General features: G+C 47.7%; 1 protein-coding gene across 4 annotated transcripts in view; it reads right to left on the minus strand.

Annotated features, from left to right (window-relative positions):
* Positions 1-421: 421 nt before the first annotated feature.
* The window catches only part of G3BP1 (G3BP stress granule assembly factor 1), a 79,507-nt gene continuing 63,267 nt past the window's right edge, over positions 422-16,661 (minus strand). For all 4 annotated transcript variants that reach the window (XM_033927102.1, XM_033927101.1, XM_033927103.1 and 1 more), the window contains exons 10-12: positions 7,186-7,311; positions 6,751-6,860; positions 422-1,985 (exon numbers count right to left, since the gene is read on the minus strand). In XM_033927102.1, coding sequence (XP_033782993.1) covers positions 1,779-1,985; positions 6,751-6,860; positions 7,186-7,311 — 443 coding nt within the window. In that variant the 3' untranslated portion in view covers positions 422-1,778. The remainder of the gene's footprint in view (positions 1,986-6,750; positions 6,861-7,185; positions 7,312-16,661) is intronic.

The raw sequence follows: 16,661 nt of genomic DNA on the forward strand, positions 1-16,661 counted from the left end.
ATATGCGCACTCTACTGCTTATCCCTAGGATGCTTAGGATCAGTAAATGGAGTCGATAGCTAGTGCATTTGATGTGGTAGACAAAGTTAAATTGTAGTACAAGGACTTGTCCAGTGCTCATGAGTGTTTTAATCTCAGATGCCAGGGCACAGAGTAGTGATTCAGTGCTACAATGTTTTCTGAAATGTAATTGTGTGGTGCGTAGTAGTTTATAATGTTCCCGGTACTTTGTTATTTCATTTGTTACCATGCTTTTTAATAGTTTTGACATGAAGTGGGATAGAAGCTACTGGTCTCTCTGTAATTCTATGTAACTACTTTCTTTGACATGACCAGAACTTAAAGTGTTGCCACACTACATTATTGGCCAACATTCTCATTTACTAGGAAATATGTTCAATAATTTTTTTTTAACAAAAACTCCTTTTCCAGTCTCACCTTTATTACTAATCCGTATTACAACCTGTACAAGTAGAGACCAACCTGAAGAAAAAAAGAACTTTAAGTTTATAAGCTGCCACATCATAAATATACCAAAAAGCTTTGGTCTGACAGAAAAATGTAGTTGAATTTTTTTTTTTTTAAGACAAATAAAATTATGGCAACAGCAGCAATCTTATTCGGCCACAAGAAGGAATTTGACTGTGTAAATTATATTCATACATGACAACCCTGGAAGAGACTACCAGAACTATACCTATCAAGTACATACCAAAAATGACAACTATCATGCCAGATTTGGTTATGAAATGAATTGGCAACCATACTTGTGTTCCTACAGAAAACAGTTAGTACAATGTGCAACACTATACATGCTGTAACACCTAATCAGAAATCATCCATCAAGAAAATAAACACTGTGTTCAGAATTCATGTTTGTAGAGCACCAAATTTTCATCTGTGTGGAAGGAGAGTGAAATCCAAGTCTAGACCATAAATTCTTTTATTTTAACTTTTGTCAAGACTGGAATGAGAGATAAATAGAAGGCACAACAATTCTGCTTTTAAAGTCCTTTTTAGTTTTTGTTTTTTTACAAATACAAACTAAAACATGAAAAAACCTAAAATTTCAATAAAAAAATTCACAAATTCAGGAAAGTGTTTTAAAGTCAAGTAACTAGATGTTTAAAATCTATCCCACAATCCAAAATCTGAGTGGTAAAAACAGGAGCACTACAATTCCCCCTCCCCCCTCACTTGATCGTATTATATAAAAAGTGATGAACACACTATTCAATATTACCAGTGCCATAAAGGGAAAGAGCACCTGTTCTAGTTAAGTGGCTACTTCTCCAGCTCAGAAGCTCTTAAAAGCTTCAAAAGGGCTAATCTTAAAAAAAGGTAAAAAAAAAAAAAAATTGGCTCCAAGATGCCTGTCAAGTACTGAGTTTCCTAAAAGCCTTCAACCATGTGCAAGTGAAAAAGCTTATTCAGTTTACTGAAGTGCACCCAATTTCAGTCAAGTTGATACACATGTCCCTTTTAGATATGTCAAGCATGCCACTTGTAGGGGGAAAATATCCAGTTCAGGTTATTTACAGTACAGGAATCTCTCTTGCTGGTTAAAAATCCACTTTTTCTAAAGTAAGTTCCACAAAAGATGGATTCTGGGACAAGGAAGAACACAAAAAAGAGCAAAGAGGGGACGGTGATGCAAACAGTATCAGATGTAGCAGTCTGTCAGGCAAGAGCTACATTCCAAAATACCCAAAAGCTGAAATTCAAAATGCTGAACAGGGATTTTGTGTCACTAGTTGCTTGAGCAATATGTGATGAAATCACTGACGTTGCCCTCCAATTCCTCTTCCAGCTCCAAATCCTGGTTTTTGAGACATTCCCCCACGTGGTGGCCCCCTGATACCCCCTCCTAGCCCTCCACGAGGACCCCCAGGTCCTCTTGGTCTGTTTTGACGCTCGCCTTCCCTGGCTGCTCGTGTTTTCTTTTCTTCCACGTTCAACCGGACATCTCCTCTGAACATGATTGGCTATAGAAAGGGGGGGGTGGGGGGGGGGGGGGGGGGAAGGAGAAAAAAAAACAACAGTTTAGCTTCCTGGCTATTGTAAAATATTTTAATGCAAAATCACATCTAATGCATGAGAAGTCCCATGACCTAATATTAAGCTTTTCTTCCTATAAACACAAAATGGAAAAAAGGTCTTAGTAAATCAAGTGCAGAATAAGGACCAACCTGATGGCTCTAATACAGCATTAAATATTTTGAAATAACCCCATCAAATGCAAATGTTCCTTGTACAAAAGTTGAAATAAAGAATTCTAATGAAAAAGAGATTTAAGTTCTTACCTTGCAAATATATTTTCTAATAGATAGGTATGTCATTCTAGACAGATGGGTATTCTCCCCATGCTCGTCAGCCAGGCAAAATGAATCCACTCCAACTTTAACACTTCCTCCTTCACCAGAGGGCTCTGCAGCCCCCCTTGAGTTTGTTACAGAGCAGGCAATGTGTAGAAACATGAGGAGAAACTCTACAAACTACAACTCTGTTCTGCTCTGAAAATAACAAACATGTTAAACATTGCAACTGAACAATCAAAACATTGAATACCGATCAGAAACATTTATGGAGCTCAAACATTCCTCCAATGTGCTATAGCAATAGTTTATTCTTCCTACCCCTAAGGTCTGACTGATATCCAAAATTTCAGTTTTGGATTCAAACTTTCTGATTGAGACAGTAGGCAGGTGTAGGAGATAACCAACAGGACAGGGGCTCCAAAATGACACACTTATCTACTACAAAAGATATTAGCAAGGTAAGAACCTAATCTCTTTTTTAGTGCAACAAGTGTGTCAATTCTGGATGGACGGGATGTACAAAAGCAGTCCCAGAAATCTAGGGTGGGACCAATGTGCCAGCTCATAACACTGAAGACCCAAAAGCGAAGTCCTCCCTTGTCGCCACATCCATTCTGTAAAACTCAGAAAATGCACCTAAACCAGGACACTGCCCTATAAATCTCCTCAGGTGAAACCGCCTGAGCTTCCACCCACACTTTTTAGTCGGTAACGCGCATTCATGGAGACTGGTGACTGTTTCCACAGGCAAAATATGCTGATGAAATGGCCCTGCAGATCCATCTGGAAATTGTGGCCTTGGACGCCGGTGTGCCACATCGAGCCTGATTGGAGAGCACAAAAAGATGGTCAGATAGAACCCATTAGTAACCTCAAGATATTGTTGAAGCACGCTCCTCACATTCAACTTTTTCAGAATCCAGTCCTTCTTTGATCCTGTGGACTGAAATGCTAGCAATCTTACTTCCTGATTGACAATGAAGACCGAAACAACCCTTGGCAAAAAGGATGTAATCCTGCATATAAACTCCAGCCTCCATATTTAGGAAGGGCTCTCTGCATGAAAGTGCCTGTATTCTGAGATTCTTCTCGCTAATGTAAAGGCCACGATAAAACCAAGACTCTGCTTGCTAACGTAAAGGCCACGATAAAAAAACTGTCTTTATTGTAAGACCCATCAAGGATGCTATAATACTTAAGCGGCTCGTATGAAGCCTGACTGAGGCCTTGCAAAACAACGTTAAGGTTTGATGATGGAAAGGAGAAATTAGGTTCTTACCTGCTAATTTTCTTTCTTTTAGTGTCTCCAGACCAGCACAGCTCACTGAAGGGTAAAAGCTCACCATGACCAGCAAATGGCGAATGAGACAAACTTTTGGCTGTAGTACAAGTGGCTGTGCAGTCCCTATAATTCACTATGCTGAATAGCCAAGCATAACAGCAACAGGAGCAACAACAGAGCCATACTGTTGGAAATTGCATAGAAGCAGCCCCTTCAGCAAAACATCCCCATAGCTCACCAGCTGAGCCAAAGCTGCTGTTCTCCCCGACCCTACTAAAAACACGAGATCCCACAGAAAAAAAACAACTCTTCACGTGAATCCCGATAAGTATTGTTTTTATTTTATTTACATCAAAGCATCGGTGTAGGGGTAGAGGGGACAAAGGGAGGGGGTAGGTGGAAAGAAACACACCAGGACGTTTGAAGAAAAAAAAAAAATGCTTGATTAGGCGGGAAAAGTGAATTGAAATTGAAAATTTTTTCTGTGAATCGGATTAGAGCATTAGAGGAAACACGTACAAGAACTCGTTCATTGGCTACGGCTGGACCGTAGCATCCGAACCTGTACTTCTGGGCTTGAATCTTTGATTTGTTTCTTGCTGTTGCTATCAGATCAAACATTGGGTGACCCCAGCAACAAACAATGGATTGGAAGGCTGCAGCAAACAGCATCCATTCTCCCAGATCCACTATCTGCTGAGAAAATCAACATTCTCCACTTTCACTACATACACTCCTGAGAGATCCTGAAGATGAAAAACTGCCCACCTGAACAGTGAGTGGGCCTCCAGACTCAGCTGCTCACACTTGGTGTCTCCCTGACAACTGACATATGCCACCACAGTAGACTATAAAATAAACCCACCAGGATGTTTGAAACCCGCCCCCCCCCCCCAAAAATCAAAACAACCAATTGGGCAAAAAATCGAATTGAAAAATTGATTCAATAGGCCGAATCGAATTATTTTCCCTGAATTGGGCAGCACTAGTCTTGATCCCTGGTAGGATCTTTGAGAGGCGGCTCCTCCTGAGTACTGCTGAAAATGCCTAGAATAGGGGTGGGCAACAAAGGCTGCAATCCAGTCGGGTTTTCAGGATTTCCCCAATGAATATGCATGAGATCTATTTGTATGCACTGTCTCCCATTGTATGCAAATGGATCTCATGCATATTCATTGGGAAAATCCTAAAAACTTGACTGGATTGAGGCCCTCGTTGCCCACCCCTGGCCTAGAGCCTTGAAAATTAGACCGCCCAAGCCTCTTGAGGTTCACGGTATGCCGTCATGTAGATATTTTGGCTGACGATCTGCCACATTGGGCATAAGATTGTCTAGCGCCTTTCCAAACAAAATTGGTCCCTTGAAAGAAAGTAGCCTTGGAGGTAGAATCTCCTGCCTACTGCCTGATCCAGAGCATTCTGAGGGCCAAGACAGAATGAGCCAAGACTCTGCTCATGACTGATGATGCAGAGAGCATCGGCCACGTAATCCACTCCTGCTAATAGGGCCGAGGCAGAATGAGCCGAGACTTTGCTCATGACTGATGATGTAGAGAGCATTGGCCATGTAATCTACTCCTGCTAATAGGAGCTGGAGCAAAAGCTTGCCCTCCACCAGCACAAGCCCACGCAACCTTGTATCATAGGCTGTGTCACAAGAGATTGCTGCAGTTGCTTTGATTCCCAAGCCAGCACTTTGAACTGTCTTTTTTATTATTATTATTATTATTAGGTTCTTATATCCCGCCATACCCAAAGAGTTCTAGGCGGTTTACATTCGTTACATTAGGATCCGGTCTGAGCCCGGATTTACAAAAATTTTATCGGAATTGCAGGTAGCGCGGAAGGAGGCACAGGTTTATCATAGTTGGGTTAGAAGATAAAATGGAGGGAGTGGGAAACCAGGAGAGGGGGGGGGGGGGGGGGGGGGGGGGGGGGTGGGGGGGGTTGGAGTGTATGCGGGGAGTAAGGACTAAGGGTCTTGTTCGCGGAAGAGGTGTGTTTTGAGAAGTTTTCTGAAGTCTAGGTAGGTTGGGGCCTCTAGCATCATTTGGGCTAGCCTAGGGTTCAGCCTGGCCGCCTGGAAGGCGAAGGTTTTGTCGATGAATCTTTTGAGCTGGCATGATTTTATGGAGGGGAAGGTAAACAACTGGATTCTGCGGGATTTCTTGTTGGTGCAATACATATTGAAATGTGGGGAGAGGTATTTTGGTGAGAGACCAAATACTGTCTTGTAACAGATGCAGGCGAACTTGAAGAGGACTCGGGATTCTTTTGAGGATCGCATCCACTCTGCAATCCAAAACAGCTTAACTAAAACCCCCCCCCAAAAAAAACTCTCAGAACAGGGGATTTTAGAGGTGGGGAACCTTAAAAGAAGGAGCAGAAACCTTTAAAAATAGCTTTATGGAAGATTCCCCCCGCCCCCCCCCCCCCCCCCCCCCGACTTTCCTCATAGGCTAACAGCCTTACTCACTGTGACCTATGCTGGCTTACAGGTACCTGTTAGCTGCAGACCTTGGTCTGCTTCTCCTTCAAGTAGGCAGAGCTTGACCCACGATCTGGGGAGCTTCAAGCACTGAAAGCCACCAAAAACTATGAAAAACACAAATAAAAGAAATATACAAAAGCTGATCATAAAAGCCCTCTGGTGGAGGAGGTGTTAAAAACACTGGAGTGGACTCCTTCTGCACAGTTCGTGAGCATGGGGAGAATACCCGTCCACAATGACATACCTATTTCACTAGAATTTTATTTTGTGTATTGTTTTTACCTAAATATGCTAATATAATATACAGCTCTGGTGGGTTTTTAGGTTGGGTTTTTTTTTTGTTTTTTTTTTTTGGGGGGGGGGGGGTTTGCAAAAGGTGGTCAAATCTAATACATTCAATTTGGGAAGAAATATTTTAGGAGGCTTTAACTATTACTTAGTGATCTCTAATGGTAAGAGAACTACTACTGAAATGGATGTTCACCCATATCCTGAAAATGGTTTTAAAATTGCAAAGTAGTATACTATAGCTAGTAAATGCAGAATTAAGATCAAAAGTCACCGTTTTCCTATATAGCTTATATATTTATACTATGGAGACAATCTGTTAAAACCAAGGAAAATGAATACTAGTGTATTAGCATTGTTTGGAAGCTTACCCTATTGCCAAGGATTTTTTGAACTGGTTCAGGATCATCAAACACCACAAAGCCAAAGTTGGGGAGTTTACCTCCACTGTTAATACGAAGCTCAACAACATTTCCATAAGCTAGGAGGAAAAAGTTTTACAAAACAGTAGACTCGCAATTATTATGAATGATTTTTGTTTATTTTTTAAAAAATCTTTATTCATTTTTCATCTTACAACAAATACATATATATAAAACATTTGTCAATGAGTACATCATTTGAGATTTTATGATTTATGATACTAATAGATAAAAAATTTTATCCCATCCCTCCCAATCTTACATTCAATTAAATATATCACATAAATAATCTTTCCTAGTAATCTAAACATTAAATAAATTCAAATTCCCCCTCCTATCCCTATGAATGAATTTTAAAAGTAGAAAAGTAAGAAGGCGACTTACTTTGGAAAAATTCTTTCAGCTCCGACTTGTCAACATCATGAGGCAGGTTCCCAACAAACAGCTGGTGACTGTCTGGATACCTAATAACACGTCTAGTATCCAATTCTCCCTGCTCACCTTCACGAACTAGAAGGGAAAGAACAGAAGGAGATGCAGGCAGAACTGAATGGAGCCTTACATATCTGTATTCAAACATCCTATATCTTCATGTTATGATCTTGCACGCTTTATCAAATACTAAATAATTAGGATTGAAAGACTAACATCATAAGCATTTTCTTCTTTGAAAGGCATGCTTAAGAAAACAAAAAAGAGGGGCCTCAACATTACTACAAAATTCCCATGTGCATATATTCAAAAGTTTTGCTCACCAGCCATTAGAGAACAAATTACACTTCTGAAAACACATTGACTCTGTATAGATACTTGAGGTCTTGAAGCAGAAAGATTTTGGATCTAACAAAAAAACTTGTGCATTTAGTTTAAGCCCACTGAATAGAAGGCCTAAATGTAACAGAACCAACACAGTGATCCTGTTATCTGTATATTCAGCACTGCAGTTAGAATTAGTTTAAAGCTTCAGCACTTAAGGGGAAATTAGGTTCTAACCTGCTAATTTTCTTTCTTTTAGACTCCCCAGACTAGTACAGTTCATTGATTGGTAGGTAATAGCTCACCATGACCAGCAGGTGGAGCCCGGGACAAAAGTTTTGGCTGTACTACAAAAAGCTGTGCTTCCCTCTGAATAACCAGTCTGCTGAATAGCCAAGCAGAAGTACTAATTATAAAGGTAACACTCTGAACAGGAGTAACTACTAACACAGAGCAATACGGTTGGAAAGTGCATAGAGAAAACCTCTTCAACAAAGGTCCCCCATAGCTCGCCAGCTGAGCCAAAGCCGGTGTTCTTTTCAATCTCCCTGGCCCTATAAAAATACTAGAACCCGCAGAAAAATCCCACTCTTCACGCAAATCCCGAAAGAACAGATAGACAGACAGACAAGAGTGAGGACTGTACCGGTCAGGAGAGTCTAAAAGAAAGAAAATTAACAGGTAAGAATCTAATGTCTCCTTCTTTTATCATATCTCCAGATCGGTACAGTTCACAGATGGGATGTACCAAAGAAGTACCCATCATGGGTGGGATCCTCGGAGAGCTGCCAACAGAACCAGAAGATCTCTAAGATGTGACACAAAGAGGTACAAAAGGAAATCACGCCACACGCAGCACACCACTCCTCAAAAATACGCCAAACGCGCACATAAGCCTGAGAAGTGGATAGCCTCCGAGACCTCAAGAGAGTGGAGATCACTTTATCCGAATAACCATTTTTTTCAAGGCGCTACCTCTCAAGAGCCAAGCCGTAAGACAAAAGGGACCCAGATCGAACTTTGGAATGGGGCACCGAGTCAGAAGATCGGGCAAGAGGGGCAGTGGGAGTGAATCAGACATGAGATGACAAACCAGAACCACATACTACGGGAACCTGGGCCAGTCCGGAGCAATCAGGATCACACGGCCGGGGTGCCGAGCAAAGTGAAGAAGAACTGTGCCCACCATTGGTCACGGAGGAAATACGTACAGGAGGCCCTCTGCTGGCAAAGGCTGTACCAGAGCATCCAGCCCCTCAGCCTGAACATCCCTGTGCTGACTGAAGAACTGGGGTGCTTTGGCGTTGACATTCATGGCCATCAGGTCCAGGACCAGGTGACCCCAAGTCTGCACAATCAACTCGAAGGCTGCGAGACCGAGACACCACTCTTCGGGATCTAGCACATCATGACTGAGGAAGTCTGCCTGGACATTCTCCACTCCTGTTATTTGGGAAGCTGAGATGTCCAGAAGATGAGTCTCTGCCCAAACCATGAGCAGAGCCACTTCCTGCGACTCCTGTCCTCTCCCCCCCGACGATTGACGTAGGCCACCACCATGGCATTGTCCTAGAGAACCCAAACAGACTTGCTCATCAACAGCGGTTGGAACACTAGCAATGCCAGTCGGATGACTCTAGTCTCAAGAACATCGATCAACCATGACGCCTCCTCTGGCGACCAGCTGCCCTGAGCCGAGTGGCCGAGACACTGAGCTCCCCAGCCGAGGAGACTGGCATCCATGAGAAGCACGGTCCACTGAGGCTGATCCAGAGACTCACTTCCTGCGCCAGATTGGAAGAATGGAGCCACCAATGGAGACTGACAAACCAATCCGCGCAGAGTAACAGGAGAGTCCATGTCATGCAACTGGGGTGACCACCGCTGCAACAGAGCATAATGAAGAAGGCGCATATGAGCCCGGGCCCACTGAACCACATCCAGGGAAGCCACCATTGACCCCAAGACCTGGAGAAAATCCTGCGCCTGAGAACACCATCAAGCCCGAATTGGAACATGCAAGTAGGCTTCAGTCAGATTGAGAGCGGTCAGGAATTCCACCAGAACACGCTCACTGAACACCGTGTCCTGACCTGCCTGAACATCCACCCAGTAGTGAAGGAATGCAGAGAAGACCAAACCGCAGCCTTACATTGATCGACCAAGAAGCCTCCTCCGTGGACCATGTACCCTGAGCTGAGTGACCTAGACACTGAGCTCCCCAACCGAGAAGACTGGCATCCGTGAGCAACACCGTCCACTGCGGCTGGTCCAGACCTGCCCCTTGTACAAGATGGGGGGGGGGGGTCTGGAGCCACCAACGAAGTCTGCCCCGAGCTAATCCCGGAAGCGGAACAGGGTTATCTAGACTGTGCCTCTGAGGCGACCACCTCCAAAGAAGAGCATGCTGAAGAGGACGCATGTGGGCCCGTGACCACTTCACTACATCGAGGGAGGACACCATCGACCCCAAGATCTGGAGGAAATCCTGTGCCCGAGGACACCGGGACAACATAAGCAGGCGAATCCGAGATTGTAATTTGCTTACCCGAGCCTCCGGAAGACCTTCCCCTAAAGAGGTGTCGAACAGGACCCCTAGATATTTCAGGCGCTGAGATGGAGACAACCGCCTCTTGGCAGAATGCAGAAACTCCACCACCCAAGCCATGACCAAAGTGCTCTCCTGGAACGACTTGGCTCGAATCAACCACTCATCCAGGTGGGGATGAACAAGAATGCCCTCTTTTCGCAACGCCGCCACAATGACCACCATCACCTTGGTGAATGTCCGGTGGCATGGTCAGACCAAAAGGAAGAGCACAGAACTGATAATGTTGCCCCAAGATCGCAAAGCGCAGGAAGTGATGATGGGAGGCTTGAATAGGAATGTGCAAGTAAACCTCGGTCAGATCTAGAGAGGTCAGAAACTCCCCCGGCTGAACCGCCAAATTCACAGACAGCAGAGTTTCCATGCGGAAGGAAGGCATGTGAAGAGCCCTGTTGATCCCCTTCAAATCCAGGATGGATCGAAAGGTACCTTCTTTCATTGGCACTACAAAATAAATCGAGTACACTTCTCCCTCCGTATTCACGGTTTTTAGCTTGCTGGCTCCTCCCCCCAAATTACATCAGCTTGCATAGAGAAATCTTTGATTCCAAGCGTTTACAGAGAAAATCATTGATTCCCAGCACTTTGTTCACCGTGTTTTGCCTCTCCTTCAGAAACAGGCCAGGTCTCCCACCATGTTATTCACGGTTTCACCATATTCACGGTTTTTAGCTTGCTGGCTCCTCCCCCCAAATTACATCAGCTTGCATAGAGAAATCTTTGATTCCAAGCGTTTACAGAGAAAATCATTGATTCCCAGCACTTTGTTCACCGTGTTTTGCCTCTCCTTCAGAAACAGGCCAGGTCTCCCACCATGTTATTCACGGTTTCACCATATTCACGATGGTTTTTTAATAGAATACAGCAAACATCATATCAAAAAGTTATTCATGGTTTTTCAGTATTTGCGGTTCTGTTAATCCCCTATCACAGCAAATACAGAGGGAGAAGTGTACCAACCTGTACCCCACTCCTGCGGGGGAACTGAAACCACCACACAGAGATCCAAAAGTCTTTGAAGGGTCTGATGAAAAGCCTGCTGCTTCCATGCCACCTGCGAGGGAGAAGCGAGAAAACAGTCTGGCAAGGACTGGGCAAACTCCTGAGCATAGCCATCCCAGATCACTTCCAGAACCCACTGATCGGATGTGATGTCCGCCCACTTTGGATAAAATCCTCTTAGCTATGCGCCCACTGGAACTAAGACGGGCGCCAGCAAGAAGTCATTGGGCAAGACAGGCAGCAGGGGACCTGGCGGGGGCGCTATCTGCACCCTGGCAGGCGCCACGAAAGGACTGTATATGCTGGAAGAATCTGCCTCTAAGAGCCCAAAAGATGGAAAAGAGGCAGCCCCTCTACCAGGGCGGAAATCACGCCCATGAGCAGCGCCACCACGAGCCAGTGGCCTAGGCCTATCCTCAGGCAAACGAGGCACTTTTGGAATCAGTGAGAGTCTGAACCAACCTATCCAGGTCCTCACCAAACAAGAAAGATCCTTTAAAAGGGAACTTCGTCAGCTTAGCTTTGGACGCTGAATCCGCAAACCAAGCGCGAAGCCACAAGGTACGGCGTGCTGCCACTCTAAAGGCCAAAGTCTTGGCAGAAGCTCGCAAGAGGTCATACATGGACTCAGAGATAAGAAGCACCCAATTTAATTTTGGCAACTTCTTGTTTTAGCAAGTTCCAATTCTCAGATTTACTGTCAAGAACATGCTGGGCCCAACGAAAACACGCCCGAGCCACTAGCCCGCCACACATCACAGTCGCATCAAAACTCTGCTTAAGGAGAGACTCCAACTTACGCTCCTCCGGGTGCTTCAAGGCCGTACCGCCCTCATCAGGCACAGTATGCCTCTTAGAAATGGCCAAGACCACCGCGTCCACTATGGGTGACTTCAAAGTGTCCCTATCCCCTTTAGGAATGGGATACAAGCGGGCCATGGAGCGCGCAAAACAAAAAGGGGCTTATGGTACCTGCCATTGTGCGAGCATAATACCCCGAATATCCTAATGCATAGGAAAAGAGCAGGAAGCAGAGCGGATTCCCTTAAGCAAGGGGTCCACCGTACACAGGAGCTCTGACACGGTGTCCTCAAAGTGCAAAACCGAGGAGACCTGCAGAATCAACTCATGAAACTCTTCCTGCTGAAAAATGCGCACCACAATGCATCTTTGCCAGCTGGGGGATGCTCGAACTCCTTGCTGGCAGAATCCGATCCCCCAAGAGGATCCTGGAATTCTCTCCAAGGGTCCAAGGTCCTCATCAATTACATCTTGCTCCTCTGGGTAAAAATCCTCATTCAAAGGAGACCATTGGGCATTTGGATGAGAGAAGAGTGTGTGTGTGTGTGTGGTGGGGGGGGGGGGGGGGGGGGGGGGGGGGCAAAACCGTCGCTGTGTGTGGCCGCACCGGGGAAGATGTCGAGGGTAACCCCCCTGCCCCGAGCGGACACGGGACATCCTGCCGCCAGCACATAAGCTTTAAAAAGTGCTAACATATATTCAGGGGGAAAGACCCCCGGCGGCCCCAAAGGACTCCCTGCTCCAGCAGGGGACCCTGCCATACCTTGCCCCTGTATTTCCAAAACAGGGGGAAGGTCACCTGAGGTAACTGAAATGAAGGAGGAGATTCTTGCCGGAATTGGACCTGAAACCGCCAAAATCAGAGCTCCTGCAGCCTGCCGCATATGAAAAGCCTGAGACTTTCCCAACGCTGAAGCCGAGGAACCGACCAATGCGAAAAGGGAATCCCCAGCCATTCTGTCAGTGGCTGGGGAACCCTCCACATGTGTGTCAGGAGAAGCCTGGGCTTCCCCGCGATCTGAAGCCATCCGTAAAGGAACTATACCAGTCTACGAGGAGATACAGAATAAGCCTTATACAAGGCAAAAACAAAATCAGAGGGAAAACTCCCTGGTGGCACAAAGGGACTCCTGCCACAGCAGGGAACCCAGCAGAAACCTGCCCCCATCTCTCACCTCACCTGAGACTACAGGCGAGATGGAGATGCTTTCCGCCAAAATTGGAGCAGAGCCCACCAAAAACTGAACGGGACAACATAAGCAGGTCTTTAGCGGCTGAGACGCCTGAATTGCCCCAGCCGCTAAAGCTGGCAAGCCGGCAGCAGCGGTATGGGAGTCCCTAGCACTGTCGGCAGTAAGGGAAATCCCTGTGTGGGCTGCGAGGGAAGCCAGGGCTTCCCCGCTGTCAACTGCTGGTGCGTGAGGCACTCGTGAAGTGGATCCCTGGACGCCGGCACCTGATGCCAATGAAGATTCCCCTTCACGACGGCCTGCACACCATGTGCACAGGCCAGCCGCCTCGCGTCTGGAGCACATTTTCCCTTTAAGAGTGCTCATTGCGCAATACGCGGCATAGCTGTAAGAAAACGTACTGGTTAACAAAGAAAAATCAATTACAAAGCACCAAAGGATCCCTTCAGACTGGCACTGCCTCAGGATTTTTCTTTTTCTGTCAGAACAGACTCCACTGGCTCTCTAAGCTATATGCCTTGCTGGTATCGGTGGCAAGGCTTACAGCTAAGGCACCTCTGCAAAAATATGGGGAGACGAAGGAAAGAGGGGGGGGAGGAAGAGGGACTCAACTCGAGTGTGGCACCTCTGAGGTTGGCTAGACCCCCAAACAGAGTCTCCCCCCCCCACCAAGCAGTCAGATGAAGAGACTGAAGATTGGGATGTAATAGTGAACCCCGACCCTGAGATAGCAGAGAGGGAAAGACAAGCAGAAGTAGAGGTTCCCTGACACTGAGTTGAAGTAGTAGGGAAAACCAAGGCTGGCAGGGCCATCGAGGAGTGATCAAGATCAGAGTGGCCCTCAGTGATTTTAGATGAACCAGCATCCTCAGAATCAGAGGAAACGGCAGGAAAGCATAGAGGAACTTCCCCTCCCAATCTAGGAGGAAGGCATCGGCCTCGAGACGGTCCGGGAAGTATATCCTTGAACAGAAGAGAGGCAGTTTGTGATTGTCAGGGGAGGCGAACAGATCTATCTGGGGAGTCCCCCACGTGTCGAACACCTGTCGCAGCACCTGAGAATGCAGGGACCACTCGTGTGGCTGGAGGAGGCGGCTGAGCCTGTCCGCCAGGCAGTTTTGTTCTCCTTGGATGTAAATCGCTCGAAGGGAGATGTTTTGGGAGACCGCCCACTCCCAGAGCCGCTAGGCCTCTTGGCAGAGGGACCAAGACCCCGTCCCTCCTTGTTTGTTTACGTAGTACATCGCCACTTGGTTGTCTGTGCGAACGAGAACTACCCGGTCGTGAAGCAGGTGTTGAAAAGCCACCGCGGCGAGGTAAATGGCCCGAAGCTCCAGCATGTTGTTGTGGCAGCGACGGTCCTCTGCGGACCACAGACCTTGAGTGCGGAGACCGTCTACATGAGCCCCCCAAGCGTACTCCGACGAGTCCGTGGTTAGGACCTTGCGGTGCGGAGGGGCGAGAAAGAGCAAACCCTTGGAAAGATTCGAAGAGTCGGGCCACCAACGGAGCGATCTTTGCAAGGAAGGAGTCACTGTCACGAGGCGGTTGATCGGGTCCCGATCCTGACGCCATTGTGATGCCAAAGTCCACTGTGGTAACCGCAGATGAAGGCGGGCAAGCGGGGTAACGTGGACTGTGGAGGCCATATGGCCGAGGAGCGTCATCATCTGTCGTGCCGAGACCGAGGTCGATCGAGACTTGTCGGCTCAGATTTACCAACGCCTCCCGACGCTGAGGAGGGAGGAAAGAACGAAGACGGACCATGTCCAGCACGGCCCCGATGAATTGTAAGGACTGAGAGGGGCACAGCTGGGATTTTTGAAAGTTTATCTCGAAACCCAGACACTGAAGAGAAGTAATAGTCTGTCGGGTCGCTGAGATAACCCCCTCCCTGGTCGGGGCTTTGATCAACCAATCGTCCAGGTAGGGGAACACCTGCAGACCCTGGGAGCGCAAGGCAGCCGCGACCACTACGAGGCACTTCGTGAAGACTCGGGGGGACGAGGACAGCCGAAGGGGAGGACCCGGTATTGTAGGTGGAGGTCCCCCACCTGAAAGCGGAGGAATCTGCGACAAGCAGGGTGCACCGGAACATGGGTGTAGGCCTCCTTCAGATCGAGGGAGCAGAGCCAATCGCCCTCGTTGATCGGGGGTAAAGAATCGGAAGGGAAAGCATCCGAAACTTTTCCCGCATCAGAAATTTGTTCAGGCGCCTCAAGTCCAGGATCGGGCGCAGGTCTCCCGTCTTATTTGGTACCAGGAAGTATCGGGAGTAAAACCCTTGGCCCCTTTGATTTTGGGGAACCGGTTCCACCGCCCGCAGGCGAAGGAGGTCCTGTGCCTCGGAGAGGAGGAGGGACAACTGCGCTCGATTGGGAGGACACGCACTCGGTGGGCTGTCGGGAGGAACCTCCCGAAAGTTGAGCGAGTACCCTGATGAGATCACGCCAAGGACCCATGAGTCCGACGTTATGGCTTCCCAGCGAGGGTAGTAGGCTCGCAGGCGGCCCCCGATGGGAAGGAGGCCAGGCGGAGGTGCGGAGGGGACCTGCCCCCGTCCGCTCATCCCGTCAAAAGGATGGAGACGGTTTCGCAGGCGCAGTGGGCTGCGATTTTGGTGGAGCCCTAGAGTGAGCCTGGGGGCGTCGCGGCGGCGGTCTGGAAAAGGCCGGGGTAGACATCTGGGGGTAGCGGCGAGGCAGTCCCCGGAAAGGGCGAGAGGCCTGCGGTTTAGGTTTTTGCCGGACAAGAGACGCGAAGGAACGTTCGTGCTCCGACAACCGTTTCGTAGCTGCCTCGATGGTGTCGTCAAACAGTTCCTTCCCGACGCAAGGGAGGTTAGCTAACCGATCTTGCAGGTTAGGGTCCATATCGACGAGCCGTAGCCACGCCAGTCGGCGCATGGCCACCGCGAAGGCTGCGACCCTGGAAGACAGTTCAAAGCCGTCGTAAGTGGCATGGAACAAGTGCAGTCGGAGGTTGGAAAAATCCTCGAGGAGGAGGCCAAACGCTGCCTGACGAGGGGCAGGTAAATCCCCCGAGAAGGAGGCCAGCAGCCCAATGAGGTGTTTCAGGTAGGAGGAAAAGGTGAAAGTGTAGTTCAGGACCCTAGAGGCCATCATAGAGTTCTGATACAAACGGCGTCCGAATTTGTCCATTGTCCGGCCTTCGCGTCCCGGAGGAACCACCGCGGACACCCTAGAGGGGTGAGCTTTCTTCAGAGAAGACTCCACCAGTAAGGATTGGTGGATTGGTGGGACAACTGTGGTTGCTCAAACCCCGGACAAGGTACCGTTCGGTACTTAGACTCCATTTTAGATGGGACCGCCGTCACCATGTAGGGAGTCTCGAGGTCCCTGATAAAGGTCTGCTGGAGTACCGGGTTCAGCGGTAGCCGGAGGGACTCTCGGGGAGGGGAAGGCATATCCAGCTCCGCCAGGTACTCCTTGGAGTACCTCGAGTCAGATTGTAAGTCCAAGTCAAGGGCACGTCCCATGTCC

The sequence above is a fragment of the Geotrypetes seraphini genome, chromosome 18, assembly GCF_902459505.1.
Source record: "Geotrypetes seraphini chromosome 18, aGeoSer1.1, whole genome shotgun sequence".
Lineage (NCBI taxonomy): Eukaryota > Metazoa > Chordata > Amphibia > Gymnophiona > Dermophiidae > Geotrypetes > Geotrypetes seraphini.